This window comes from Balaenoptera musculus, chromosome 16 (genome assembly GCF_009873245.2).
Source record: "Balaenoptera musculus isolate JJ_BM4_2016_0621 chromosome 16, mBalMus1.pri.v3, whole genome shotgun sequence".
NCBI lineage: Eukaryota > Metazoa > Chordata > Mammalia > Artiodactyla > Balaenopteridae > Balaenoptera > Balaenoptera musculus.
In genome coordinates, this window is record NC_045800.1 from 25672973 (window position 1) to 25686905 (window position 13933).

The following is a 13933-nucleotide window of genomic DNA, read 5'->3' on the forward strand; positions in this document are numbered from 1 at the left end:
CTTTGGAGAAAGCTGCCCAGCTGGGGGACAGGATGGGATACACCCCGGAAATCACCACTCAACCAGGGTTCACTGGGCCCATCTCCAGCTCCTCCAGGGCCCAGTCCTGATACAGAGGCTGCATGCCTGCCTCAGCCAGGGTGAGGGTGGGGATGGGGTCCTCAGGGTGGGAGGTCTGGCATGATCACCATGGAACTGGAGGGGCCAGCCTACTTACCGCCAGCAGAGTTCCCCAGAGGTCCAGAGCTGCATGTGCTGAGCAAGGGGTCAGAGAGGCGGATGCCCAGGGCGCTGGGCGAGGTTGGTGTGGAGGCAGGGGAGCAGGGGAGTGATGGGATGCCCCGCTCTGCCAGGATGGTGGAGCCTGCAGAAAGGGTGGGAAGGAGGGAGGGACACACTAGCCACTCAGAGGCCCACTGGGAGAAAGCTCGAATCTCCACCCCTCTATTAGGTTCCCAGGAGAGAAATGGGTGGTACAGCCTGACCACACGGCCCAGCCATAAGGCTCAGGGTGGGACTCCACCGACAGGCTCGCACCCTGCCCCAGCTCTCTGTTCCCGCCTACAAATTGGAGGGCCACACGCATCATGCTCTGGTGTTACTGCATCTGCCATCTCCAAACAAGCCCCCTGCCTAGAATCCCACCTCCACCCTTCCCCATGCTTCCTTCACCTTCAAGGTTTCCCATGCCAGAGAACAAAGTCGCCTTCCTCCCACCCAGCATGGCCCTTCAAGCCCTGGCCTCACCATCCTAGTCAGAGCCCCGTGCCATCACCCCACTTCTCCTCTGCATTGGCACCTTCGAAATACTCCACACCATCTCCCACACTTGTTCTGCCCAACCTTCTTTCCTTTCTTCCCTCGCTTTCCTCTTCCCTTCCATCCCTCCCTCCCTCCCTCCTCCCTTCAACAAGTACTTGCTGAGAGCCTACCAGGTACCAGACACTGTGTATATATACAACTGGGAATGAGACAGACAGAGCCTTTACCTTCAAAGAGCTAACTGTCCAGGGAGTCTCTTGGGGCTATCCTCAACCCCCTCATCTGGACAGCCTTGACCCCACCCCCCGACAACCACATATCTCTATCTAGCACTGACCAGCCACACACGCCATGCACAGAAATAAAAAACCACAGAGGATAGGAAATTATTTGTTCTTTGCCCAGGAACGTAACTTTGTTTCCCTACTTAAACCTTGCGCTTCCTGAAATCAGGAAGTCTGATTCACCTGTAAGTCTCCCACAGGCCCTAACATAATGCCCTACACATAAATAAGTGCTCAGTGAGATATTTTTTATTACTAGTTATTCATTCTAATTCATTTACTAGTCACTGTTCCTAAGAATATTCATTAGCTGTCCATAGGATTTCTCTTATTAGTGTTAACCAGGTTTCAAGTTAATTATCATCTCCTTTCAGAAATTCATACCTCCTATTTGCTTTTCTTGCTTTATTGCACTGGTTAGCATTTTCAGAACAATACTATAAGGCATCTCTATCATATTCCAGACTTTAATAAGAATATTTCTAATGTTTCACCATTAAGCATGAAATTGACTGTAGTTTTGGAGTGAAGGAAATATCTTTCCACTCTTAGTTCACTTAGGCCTTCAACAAAGCAAAGCATTCCTCTTTGAGGTAAATAATTATCCTTCATACATTGTTACTGGTTTTTCCTTTAGAGTCAGTCAGGGATCCCCTAACACCAGTTTGTTAGTTGAGATGCCCAATTCTCCAAACAGCTCAGGAGCACTCTGTTTAGCCTATATTAAATTCTGAATGATTATTCTTCAACACCCACCTTGACCTACTTCCCTTTGGGGACATTTAAGTCCTGGGTTGTTTTTGCTTGTTTATTTTTAAGCTTCTCCTTGGCTCCAGTCTAGTAAGCCTCTTTGGGCAACAGAAGCTTCACTGGAAAGCTACTTATCTATTATTGGATGGTGCTGAGGCAAGAGGGTACCCTGTCGTTATGTTATTTCCTTCATCTGAGGAACAGTGTCTTCTGGTGAATGTAGCCAAATATCTTTGTACCTCAACCTGATTTTTTTTTTCTGCACCCCAGTCCGGTTTGTTTTTATTCCATCCTGAATTTTCACCCCAATTTCTTTCCTTACTGATTGATGGCTTTTCATCTAGCCTGATTTCTTTTCACCTCCTTCCTGACTTATTTTCCCTCAATCCTAACTTCCTAGCACCCCAGCCCCATTTCTTTTCGTTCCTTTTTAAATTCATTTTACACTCCATCTTCATTTGGTCTCTCTCCAGAGGAGGAAGTCTCCACTGATTTTATCTGATTTCACAAAACTCTCACACACTCTCACAATCACCAACAGCATTACATACACAAATACGCACACATTTAGTTACTCACGTGTGCCTAGACACAGTATGCCAATCTTATAGCGTAAACTCATGCTCACTCACATACACACATTATCTTGTCTATGAAGCCTCTTGGGGTGAGGTCTAGGTCAGGGGCTGTGAGACCCAGGGGTCTCCAAATGTGTCTAAGCAAACTTGCTGAGGGAAAAAAAAAAAAAATCAGATGCCCAGGACCTAATCCGGGATCTACAGAATCAAAATCTCTGGAGGTGGGATTCAAGAATCTGCACTGTAGTAGGTTCTCCGAGTGAGTCTAATGCTGCTGCAGAGCAGACCAGCACTTGGAAAGCATGAACACCTGCTCACTCTGGGGTAACAGAGGTTCCAGAAGATACACGTAAAAAAAAAAAAAAAAGATTTCTGGTCAAACGAGCTTGGAAAAGCTGGACACCATAACCACCACCACCCTCTCCTAAAGGTTCACATTGTATATTAAAGGCTCTGAGAAGTTCTACAGTAAAGAATCGCCTGCTTTTTAAAAACTCAGTATTTCCCAAACGTTCTGGACCCAAGGACCCGTTTTCAACGGACACCTATCCTGCAGAACACTCTGGGAAACATGGCTTACACAAGTCCGCATCACCCAGTCCTTTCAAACTCTGTCCATTCAAACCCAGGAAGGCCCAGACATCTGCAACCCCATTTCCTCCAAGGCCCTCTGCTCGGAGATTCCCCACAGACCCCCAATCTAGGCACCACCCTGCAGAGATACCTGGCTACTGACATACCAACCTCTTTTTCTTATTTAGACACAAAATCACCCTTAGAGGCAGAGACCTTTATTCCCATTTTAGGAGAAATGGAAACTGAGCCTCAAAAAGTTCGCTGCTGGTGGAAACAATTTTCCTTTTTTCCCATTTTTAAATGGCCACTGGACAATGTGTAAGAGAACCGTTTACGTATCTGTGGGAATGTGGGTGAATCAGATTCTGAGCGTGAAACTCAATGTTCCCCGCTTTTCTCCCCCTCTCCAGGGTTTATCTGGTGAGATCTGATAACTATGGACTAGATAATTGAGTCCCACCCAGAACTCATCTTTGGGGTCTGTGACTCTTTGACTAGACCCCATGAAGGGCGGGGTGGGCGCTCTTTCCCCTTACCCAGACACGCCCCTCCTCCAGGGAAGGCTGGGTCTGGAGGCGCTAGCCTCCAGGTGCACCTGGGGGGAGGCGGGCACGTGGCCGGGGGCACTCACCGAGGATGCGGATCTGCGTGATGGCCCCGTGCAGGCCGAAGAGCATCCAGAGCGGCTGCGAGGCGTCCACGCACAGCTGCATGCCCGCCGCGGCGCCATTGTGGCTGAGGTGCAGCTCACCGTCGGGGTTGACCACCAGGCCCAGGATGTCACCGCTGTGCAGGGGCCCGGGCACGCGGCACACGGCCCAGAACTCCTTACGGTCCACCAGTGCCTCGGGGCTGAAAGGCAGGTCTGCTGGCCGCAGCGTGCCGGGGTCGCACGTGGTGACTCCGAAGGAGAGCGCGCCAGGCCGCGCGCCGCCCGAGCGCGTGACCTTGACGAAGATGGTCTCGGCCACGCGCACGGGCCGGCTGGTGAAGACGAGCGCGCGCTCGTCGCGCCCGTGCTCCAAGCGCGCCACCGTCTGCTCGTCCAGGATGCGGACGTGTGCGCCGGCGCGCAGCGCGTGGAAGCGCAGGTCGCCGTCGAGCTGCGCTGGCAGAGCGCGGCTGTGCTGGGAGTTGAGTGAGTTCTGCGGGATGGGGCAGCCGGCGGCCGGCGCGGTCTCGTCGCCGTCGGCGCCCGGCACGTTGAGGTCGCACAGGCTCACGGAGAGGCGCGCTTCCTCGGCCTCACGTCGCAGCGACGGCCGCCGCAGGGCGGTGAAGGAGCGCGGCCGCAGGCAGTCCGGGAGAACCAGCTCGCTGTCTGCGGCGGGGAGGGAGACAGGGCGACCATCACGCGGGCCACAGCGCCCAGTCCCCATCGCCTGCGCACCTCCTCCCACTGGTCTTTAAAGCGCGCACCAGTAAGACGCACCGGGTTTCTAATGGCACAGAAAATGCTAGGACATAACGTTGTGCAGGACTTCTAACTACGTATTTGTTTAAGCAAAGGATCAAGGCCGGCAGGAAGGACACACCAAAACTAAAAACATGATTACTTCTAAATAGTATGCTTATTAAAATTGGATTTTTTTTTTCTAACTCCTGGGGCCCTCCCTTTTTATCCCAGCAGGCAGAAGAGCACCCAGCACTTAGAAGGCAGCAGTAAATAATATTTGTTGAATGCATGCTGACATCCTACCCGTCTGGGAGGCCAGAGGGAACCCCCCCCCCCAAGAACGCCTCTCTGCACAAACTGCAGAGAGATGTTCTTACCCCAACAATTACCTTGTGAAGTTATTGCCACGGAAGGACATTGAGGCTGAGAAGTTAGGTGAATTTATCCAAGCTATCCTTTCAAAACTGACAACTGGAAATCAAACCCTTTCTCTTTTTAATCATACAAGTAATACAGACTGTATTTTGTAGAAAAGACAGTTAAGCAAAAAGAAAAAATAATCTCCTGTCAGCCCACCATCCAGAGGAAAATACTATTAATATTTGGATGTATGAGTTTCTAGCCTTTTTTCAATATATTTTAGTTATTTCTTTTTTTAAAACAAAAATTGAATCACGCTATATAAATGCCAGTAGTTTTAAACTAACGAGTAACAAATCTTTTTGAAAATGTGGCAACTTTTATCTATCTTCTCAGAAAAATGCACGTTCTCCCTAAATTCCGTGGATAATTTCGGGGCATCGACTCCAGGCAAAGAACTCTGCTATACAAATTTTCTTTTCAAAACTAGCTTTTCGGGCTTCCCTGGTGGCGCAGTGGTTGAGAATCTGCCTGCCAATGCAGGGGACATGGGTTCGAGCCCTGGTCTGGGAAGATCCCACAGGCCACGGAGCAACTAGGCCCGTGAGCCACAACTACTGAGCCTGCGCGTCTGGAGCCTGTGCTCCGCAACAAGAGAACCGCGATAATGAGAGGCCCGCGCACCGCGATGAAGAGTGGCCCCGCTTGCCACAACTAGAGAAAGCCCTCGCACAGAAACGAAGACCCAACACAGCCAAAAATAAATAAAGTCAGAAAACATCTTAAAAAAAACCCAAAAAACTAGCTTTTCCATTTACTGTGTCCTGAATACCTTTCTACACTAATAACCATGTTTTTGATACCATACTTTTTTAATGGCTGGTTATCTCTGCTTTATGGAGTCCTATAATTTGTAATAAAAGTCATCAGGTGCGATGAATTACCCCTGCATTTCATCCTTAAAGCATCCCATGAAGTTGTTCCCATTGTACAGATAAAGCTCGGAGATGTTATGTGACAGCCACGAAGTGGCAGATCCAGGATTAAAGCAAGATCTGTCCAACTCCCAACGCCACATTCTCCACTTTCGGGCCCTCCTCGTTTACTGAACCCTGTCTGTGGGAGTCCCTAAATTTGGCTAGTACCACCGCAGCTCATATCATGGGCCAATCCCTACTCAGGAGGCTTTTCTCTGAGCCTCCCCCAGGGAGAATCTGTGCTTTCTCTCCAGGAACTGAGTAAGGGCTGCTGGAGTGCTTGGTGTGAGAGCAAAGCTTGGGGGACTGGACTGGTAGGGGCCGCAGAGGCCAGAATTCAGCTCCAGCTGAATCGAGAGACGCTCTCTAAAGCCTCTCTATCTTTGTTCTCCCCCAGCTCCCCTGCCCCTTCCAGGAACAGTGTTGTTTGGACCCCAGCAAGGAGAGGGTGCTGGGCCGGCCCTCCCCCCAAGGCTCCTGCTTCTCTGGAGAAGCCTCTTGGGGCCTGGCTAGTCAGGATTCCCAGCATCGTGTTTGGCAAGGAGGAGGGAGCCAACCGGAAAATGTGATTATTCCAGGGAATTGACTCTGTGACAGTAATGGTGCAGAGAGGCTGGGGGGCTGCGGAGAGGCAGAGGCGAGGAGGGCAAGACACGGGAGACAATAGTGGGGGGCTGAGGAGGGCTGTGGGCTGACCTGGACCCCAGGGAACAGCCCCTTCTCCCCTACCCCTTAGGGATTCCGGGCAGCGGCCCTTGAGGAGTCCAGAGGGTTGGGGACAGAGAGGAGAAGGGATGGGGAAACAGGGTGAGGAGGAAACAAGTGGCTCAGAGATGCCCAGCCGGGCCTATGGGAACAAGGCTGTCATGGGGGCCCACACACACACACCCCCCACACACTCCTTTCTCCAGCCCACCCCACACGCTCAGGACAATCAGGCCAGAGCCCATGGAGCTGGGCAGACCCTCAGAACAGATTCCTGAATGGGGCTGGAATGTGAGCTCTCCTGCTCTCTGCCCCTTCAGGAGTCCTCTTCTGCTTGAATATACCCACTACCTCCCAGTAGTGCCACGGCTGAGCTACTCTGTCTTTAGGAAAATGTTTCCTACTCTTAAACTGAAATCTACCTCCCTGTATTTTTTTTTTCTGAACTCTTCATTTTATTGATCCTTTACCATACAAAATTTATTCAAATTACACCCATTTGAAGTGGTAAGATCACAGCTAGAAAACAGGTTACCCTGTAACAAATTTACAAAATCCACCATAAAAGCTTTTTTTTTTTTTTTTTACATTATATTACATATTATCTTTTTTAAACTAGCATACACACAAAGCTTAACTGATTGGTAGTTTGCCTACTCCCTATTTTGGGAGAAATACTTCCTTTTGACAAAATCACATACCCCATAGGAAAAGAAATTCCCACAGCTGACAACTGCCACCCAACTCACTCTTCAAGCCATCTTCCTTGAAATCCCTCCTCTCATACACACAAGGTGTCATGCTGAAGCTTTAAATACTGCAATTGAATTTACAGATCTACACTTACAATAAAAATCAACACAAGAACCGTCACCACTACAACAAACACAAACCAAGTAACTCTTAAAAAATTACAAACCAGCTAGAAAATATTCTGGCAGTGTTTACAAATTACTTGCTATTTTTATACAAAATTGCTAGATAATGAAAATGAGCAGCCTGCGTATCAACCTAAATAAAACGATCACTCCACACAAATCTGTACATATAAACACACACCTATCATGTGTTGCTCTTTATACAGTTTACTTTCTAGGGCTCGCTCATAACCTCCCTGTATTTATACCTACTACCTCTGGGGCTGCCTCTCAGCCCCACACTGAGGACAGCTTTCCTCAGGGAATACTCAGACTCCCCACACACCTTCCCACCTCTTAGACAATGAACACAACCAGACTCAGTATTCCAGATGTGCCCTGACCAGCTCAAGGCACAATGTGGCCATCACACCTCCCCTGATAAGTACACTATACTTCTAATAATGCAACCTAAAAGTATTTTAGGTTTTTTGGTTAACAAAATCCATATACTGGTAGGCAAGACAGGAGCATAGTTAAGTGCAAGGACTCTGAAGTCATCAGCTTGGGTTCAAATCCTAGCTCTGCCATTTCCTGGCTGTATGACCTTGGACAAATAGCTTAACCCCTCTGGGACTCTCTTCTTCAGCAGTGAAATCAGCATTTACTTACTGGTATAAAATATGGACTCTTAATACTCCCCTCGGAAGGGATGCTGAGAAGACGAGGTGGAATACAGTACCTAGGGCACCTAGTAGAGTACCTGGCACATAATAATCGCGAGGTTAATATGAGCCATTGTTATTGTTTTCATGCTACATGGTTCAGAAGAATATGCGTGGGCTTTGGGTTTAAATGTCTGATCCAGCACTTGGCTGGTGGCCTGTGGGTAAGCAACTGTCCTCCAGCCCCCGATCACTCACCATGAGAACAGGGGTACTAATACCTGCTTTGCGATGTTGTCTCAGGGATCAGAGGTAGATTGAGAAGCCCCTGGCACCTGGATACTTGATAACTTCAGTTATTACCATTTGCTCAGGTTGAGTTTATCAACCAAAGTCAGGTCCACCTGCACTCAGACAACTAACTTTTTGAACCTAGGACTTTCCATCAGTCATGCTAAGCACCCAGGACAAAATCATGGAATGACATTACTGACTAAAGACCAGGAAGGAGAAGCTACAAATGGTGATTAGAGATGAAAGAAGAGAAAGAAGGAGAAAGAGTGGGCGAAGAGAGAGAGAGGGGAAGGGGTAGGAAAGAGATCCCTTTGGCCTTTGTTGAAATATCACAGGAGTTAGGAGAGGAGGTACAGGAGATGCTGGGAAACAGCTAAAAATGGAATCTCTGGGGCCAGTGTCCAGCCCAAGTATGTCTTCTCTCCCATCCCCTCCACCCCTCGGGGTCAGGAGCAGCTGCAGGCCACCAGCAAGCTCCAAAATAACCATCCCATCAGTGTGCCCGGCTGCGTGGGGCCCTGAAATAGATGAAACCTGAGATGGAGGAACTGGTCAGAGCACCCTCCACAGAGGGGACGGCAAAGGTCACATCACCTTGATGCGAGTCCACATCAAGCTGGAGGTCAGGGAAGGGTCCGGGCCCCCGAAGCCAGGGGAGAACAACCAAGGGCCGAACCTCAGCCCAGGACTGCGCCCTGGGGTACAGCTTGGAAAACCCAGAGGGCCAGCCTGTGACCCCCAAGCAGTGGGGTGGCCCCGTGTTTGAAGCAACAAGTTATTTAATCCATGCCTGGGACACACAGCTGCCCACTTGGAGGTGTTTATGATAGGGGAGGGGTGGCACAGGGCCATGGGAGGAGCTGCAAAGCTGGCTCCCCTCTCGTGTCCCATCTTTCAGGAGAGAACTTGCCAGTCTTCAGCTCCTGCCTAATCTGGTGCCTGGCGCTGGCTTTGCAGATCCCCTGGGCCCGGGCAGAAAGAGCCAGACCCTGCAAAGGGCAGGGAGGCCTGGGCCAGGGTTTCCTCCCCTCAGGGTGGCACTCAGGGCACCCACTCATTGACCCCCTGTGTGCCCAGCCCTGGGCAGGGGTTAAGGAGAGGGAGAGCCAGGACCTGAGCCCTGGAGAGCCAGTAGCCCTTGGGAGACTTGAAGCTTGGAGGCATGAAAATATTTGAGTACAATTTTGTTACAAAATTCTCAGTGTCTCAGGTAAGACAGGACCTCAGAGGAGAATGAGGAAATCTGTTTATATCTGTCAAGTTCTCACCCAGCCTTGGCTAGAATGCCCCTGGGGACAAGAAGTTCACCACTCCTCAAGGCCATCTATCCTCTACTTTGACTCGCTCTGAAACAGAAGTTCTTAGCCTCAGTTGGACAGCATTATCCTAAAAGGGAGATTTATCCTAAAGAAGAGAAGGCTCAGAGGGGGCCCCAAGGAGTGGGTACAGGACACTTGGATCCATGCAAGGAAAGTTTTTCTAACAGTCACAGTTGTTCAGAGACGGCATCTCAGGAAAAACAAGATTTGACCCAGGCCCTGAAGGACAAGAGGGTCTGGATTGACAGAAGTGAGAGCCACTCGGGTGGGAAAACTGCATTAGCAAATGCCTGGGGAGAACAGTCTGAGCAAAACCAGTGAGGAGAAAGGAAAGGAGTGGAGGAAGAGGCGCCAGGCGGAGGGCACCAGGGCCAGCTCCCGCCCAGAGACCCACTCAGCCCCCGACGCTGCCGGCCAGTGCGGGGTAACCAAGGCAGGGCCTGGGAACTGGAGCAGAGGCTCCTTTGAAGCAGGGCCTGCCATCAGCCCAAGACTTGTTTGTTTAGATTCGCACATCCGCAGCGCTGGATAATCTTTAACCATGGGTCAGCCTGCAGCCGCCCAGCTGGCTGGCAGATCTCTGCCGGCCCCTGTTTGGAAGGCGCGCCAACCCATTTACTGTGTCCATAAACATCTTCCTGCCGGTCTGCAGCTGGCACAGAGCAGGAGAAGGAGCCAGGAGGACAGGTACATGGCTTGGATGGGCAAGGGGTTTCTCCACCCTTCTGGGCAGTGCCCTGAGCCCACACCACTCCCACCCTCTCCATGTAAACCCGACCACGAGAAAGCTAGGAGAAACAAACACACTTTCTGAGGCTCACGGAGGGAAGGGCAGAATGTCCCAGAATCACTCAGAGTCATAGACTCTTAGAGTTATAGAATCTTCAAGCCACAGGATCTTAGATGTATAGATTCTCAGAATCATCTGGTCTGGTGGTTCTCAAACTTTTTTTTCAAGCAGTGGAATCACTCATCCAATGGAACGGAAAAGTCTGCTTAAAGTCTAAGAGGTGGCCACAGAGCCCTGCCACTCAGCTGCCTCAGAGGTGCCTCTGTGGAATCCCAGTGCTCCAAGGAACCCAGCTGGAGAACCATAGATCTCGTTCGAAGAAACAGTTTAGATAGCATGGTTTGACTTTCATCCAGACACAGGGACTTGGTTTTAAGGCTCCCTCTTCCAATGAGAGGACTGGCAGGGGATTGTCTATTTTGGTGGTGTTTTTAGATATTCCTTTTTAACCTAAAAAGGCAGCCCTTCCCATTTGTATAAACACTTTTACATATGTGAGCCTCACAGAATATCTGTGAGGTACATGGTGCATGTATAATTATGTCCAAATAACAGACAAGGCGGTTGAGGCATAGAGACGCTGAGAGACTTGCACAAAGCTAGTGAATGGCCAAGTGGAGTCGATTCAGTCAGGTCTCCTGCTTCTGAAATGACAGCTTTGTCCCCAGTACTGCAAGGCCCCAGCTCCTCCCCTAAACACACCCCACTCTGGGCCACCAGGTCTCTCCAAGGTCCCCAGAACTATATTTTGGGCCAAAGAGATACTAGATGGAAACACATAAAATTGCCATTTCTGGACATTACAAACAGTCAAATATTGGCAATTATATATGGTTGCATTTTATATATATTCATTCTGGTAGAAAACTAGAGCACACTGTGAACAACAGAATCAAACAAAGCCCTCAAGAGCCTTCAGGGAACTACAAGGCAGGCAGACCTACCCTCACCACTGAAACAGGATGCTGGGCACCCACTGCCCCTCTTCGACTCTGCCGGGGCCCTGGTGGCCTATCTGTGCCCAACACATATGGCTGATCCCTGACGCCTGAAGCTCTCACAAGCTCTATTCTGGAAGACATAAGGCGGCCAAAATCCCCCCCCTTGAGGGGGTATCTAGACATTATAGGGAGACCAGAGAGACTCATATTTAGAGAAGCTGGGAATTAATGTAGCCCACACTTCTGGGCTCAAGTCCCAGCTTCACCAAGCTGTGTGACCATGGACAAGTTATCAGACCTCTCTGAGCCTCTGTTTCCTTATCTGCAAAATAGGTACAGTAATAACTTTCTTTATAATATAGACAAAGAGGATTTCTACTGTATTCTTAAAGAGGACAATATATGATGTAGAACTGCTGACACTGCTTAGACCTCCACTCGCTTCAGGAAGAGGAAGGGTCACGAAGAACACGGGAGGTCAGGGAAGGCTCCCTGGTGGAGGGGAGGGTTTGGTACTGGGCCTTGATATAACTGGCAGAATTTGAGGTGAGCAAAAAAGAAGCACCTGGAAGAGTCTCCGAAGCAGAAAGAACAGCAAGATTTTTTTTTTTTTTTTTTAACTAAGAAGAAATGAAGGACTTCCCTGGTGGTGCAGTGGTTAAGAATCCGCCTGCCAATGCAGGGAACATGGGTTCGAGCCCTGGTCCGGGAAGATCCCACATGCTGCAGAGCAACTAAGCCTGTGAGCCACAACTCCTGAGCCTGCGCTCTAGAGTCTGCGAGCCACAACTACTAAAGCCCGCGTGCCTAGAGTCCATGCTCCACAACAAGAGAAGCCATCGCAATGAGAAGCCCGCGCACCACAACAAAGAGTAGCCCCCGCTTGCCGCAACTAGAGAAGAGCCCGCGCGCAGCAATGAAGACCCAACACAGCCAAAAATAAATAAATAAATAAAATTTTTTAAAAAATGAAATGAAAACCATCAAAAAGGAAGAAATCACTATCAGCATCCTCAGCTCTTTCTCCATCCCAAGAGCTTGGCTCGGGCTCCTTAAGCCAATATTTGCCTCTCGGCCCCTGGCAGCCACAGCTGAAGGTAAATATTGGTTTAGCCTGGGAAGCGGAAGCCCCACATGGCAGTGTGGTCCTCAGCCGGCCAGGATGCCTCACGCTCTGTAGCACAAGCTGAGGCACACCCGGGACAGAAACCTGACCCCAGGCCTTATCTACGGAGAGGCCCAGGCCTCTCAATGCTGAGCCGCCACGCTGGCCCACCACCCCAGAAACTGGTGCAGCAGCAGCCTGGCCCCCAGAAAGCTACCCTGAGAGTCTCTGTACATCTTTCTCCTCAGTAGGCAGGTGGGGTCTTTTACCAAGACCTAGGATGACACCATGAGTCCTTGGGAGCCCCCCTAATGGCCTCCTAACACCCTCCTGGGCTCAGCCACAGACATCTTGATGTGGCAATAAGTCTTCTCACACTGACCTTGTGCCCACATCAGCTGGGAGGTCTGAATTCCAGGCCCAGCCTGGCTTCTGACTAGTTGGGAGAATTTGGGTAGGCCCCTCCCCATCTCTGGGCCACATTTCCTCTTACTGAAAAACTTGACAGCAAGAAGCTGCTGGAAACTCTCTACTCTCTTGGCTCTCTCCTCTCTTGGCTCTGTGATGCATGAGCATACCCATACCCGTACACACCTGCTCTCCGCAAGTCATCCACTATCTTCCCACTTCATCCCATCCCCTGAAGGATCTGCTCCCCGACTGACCGCCAATTCCCCACCTCTGTGCCAATGCACACCCCTCCTGTCTGGCCTAAATTGTTCCTCCTCAACCAGTCCATTCTTTTCACCTCCCCTGGTTCCTGACTTGAAACTCATCTCCTACAGGAAGTCCTTCTGGATTGCTCCCCAGCTGCACCCCTCCCCCCAGCCCAGTTTTATTCTTCAGCCACACTTTTTTGCAGTATTGGATTTAGGTCACCTCAGAGCAGTCATATGGCATGTCCCCCAATATAAACACTCTTTAAGGAGAGGGGCTGGGTTTCCAATTCTAGTGTCTCCTCCAACCCCTGCACAGCACCTAGGCTGTGGTGGGCACAGCGAGGTGCGCAGGAACACCCTACAAATGGATTCCTGGCTCACCAGCTTTCTGCCAGGATCCACAGCTGCTCTTCCTGAACCAACACTTCTGAGAGGAGGAGGGAGACCTTGAAAACTGGGATAGGAACTTATCTCTCCAAGTATTAATCACCCCATAAAACTTGTATTTATTTAGTTGCTGGCAGGTCCTTCTTCCTGGAGGTAGGAAGCTGTTATTCTTGGAGATACCAGCCTGGGCTTGGGCCAGGGTGCCCAGAGGGAAGAGGGTGATCTGCTGTGAACTCCAGCGTAACAGGGAGCCTGGAAGTCCGGAAGCAGGTCTACTGGGGCCATGGCACGGGCATCAGGGGGCCTAGGTGATGGTTAGGGCAGTGGGGGGTGGGGATGGGGACCCCACCTGGAGGTGTCAATCAGGGAGAGACACCAGCCCTTGCCTCCACTCTGTGGTGGGAAGACGGCCAATCTGTCCATGGCCTGACTTGTGGACTTACTATGTGCCAGGGAGCCCAGGATGTCTCTGGGCTGAGGAGCTTGGAGGGCTTTGGCCACAGGTTCCAGGTGGAGGCAAGAGGGGAG

At 50.4% G+C, this 13933-nt stretch overlaps 1 protein-coding gene across 2 annotated transcripts in view; it reads right to left on the reverse strand.

Annotated features, from left to right (window-relative positions):
* The window catches only part of NEURL1 (neuralized E3 ubiquitin protein ligase 1), an 81576-nt gene that overhangs the window by 2772 nt on the left and 64871 nt on the right, over positions 1 to 13933 (reverse strand). For both annotated transcript variants that reach the window (XM_036828704.1, XM_036828705.1), the window contains exons 4-5: positions 3582 to 4271; positions 218 to 364 (exon numbers count right to left, since the gene is read on the reverse strand). In XM_036828704.1, coding sequence (XP_036684599.1) covers positions 218 to 364; positions 3582 to 4271 — 837 coding nt within the window. The remainder of the gene's footprint in view (positions 1 to 217; positions 365 to 3581; positions 4272 to 13933) is intronic.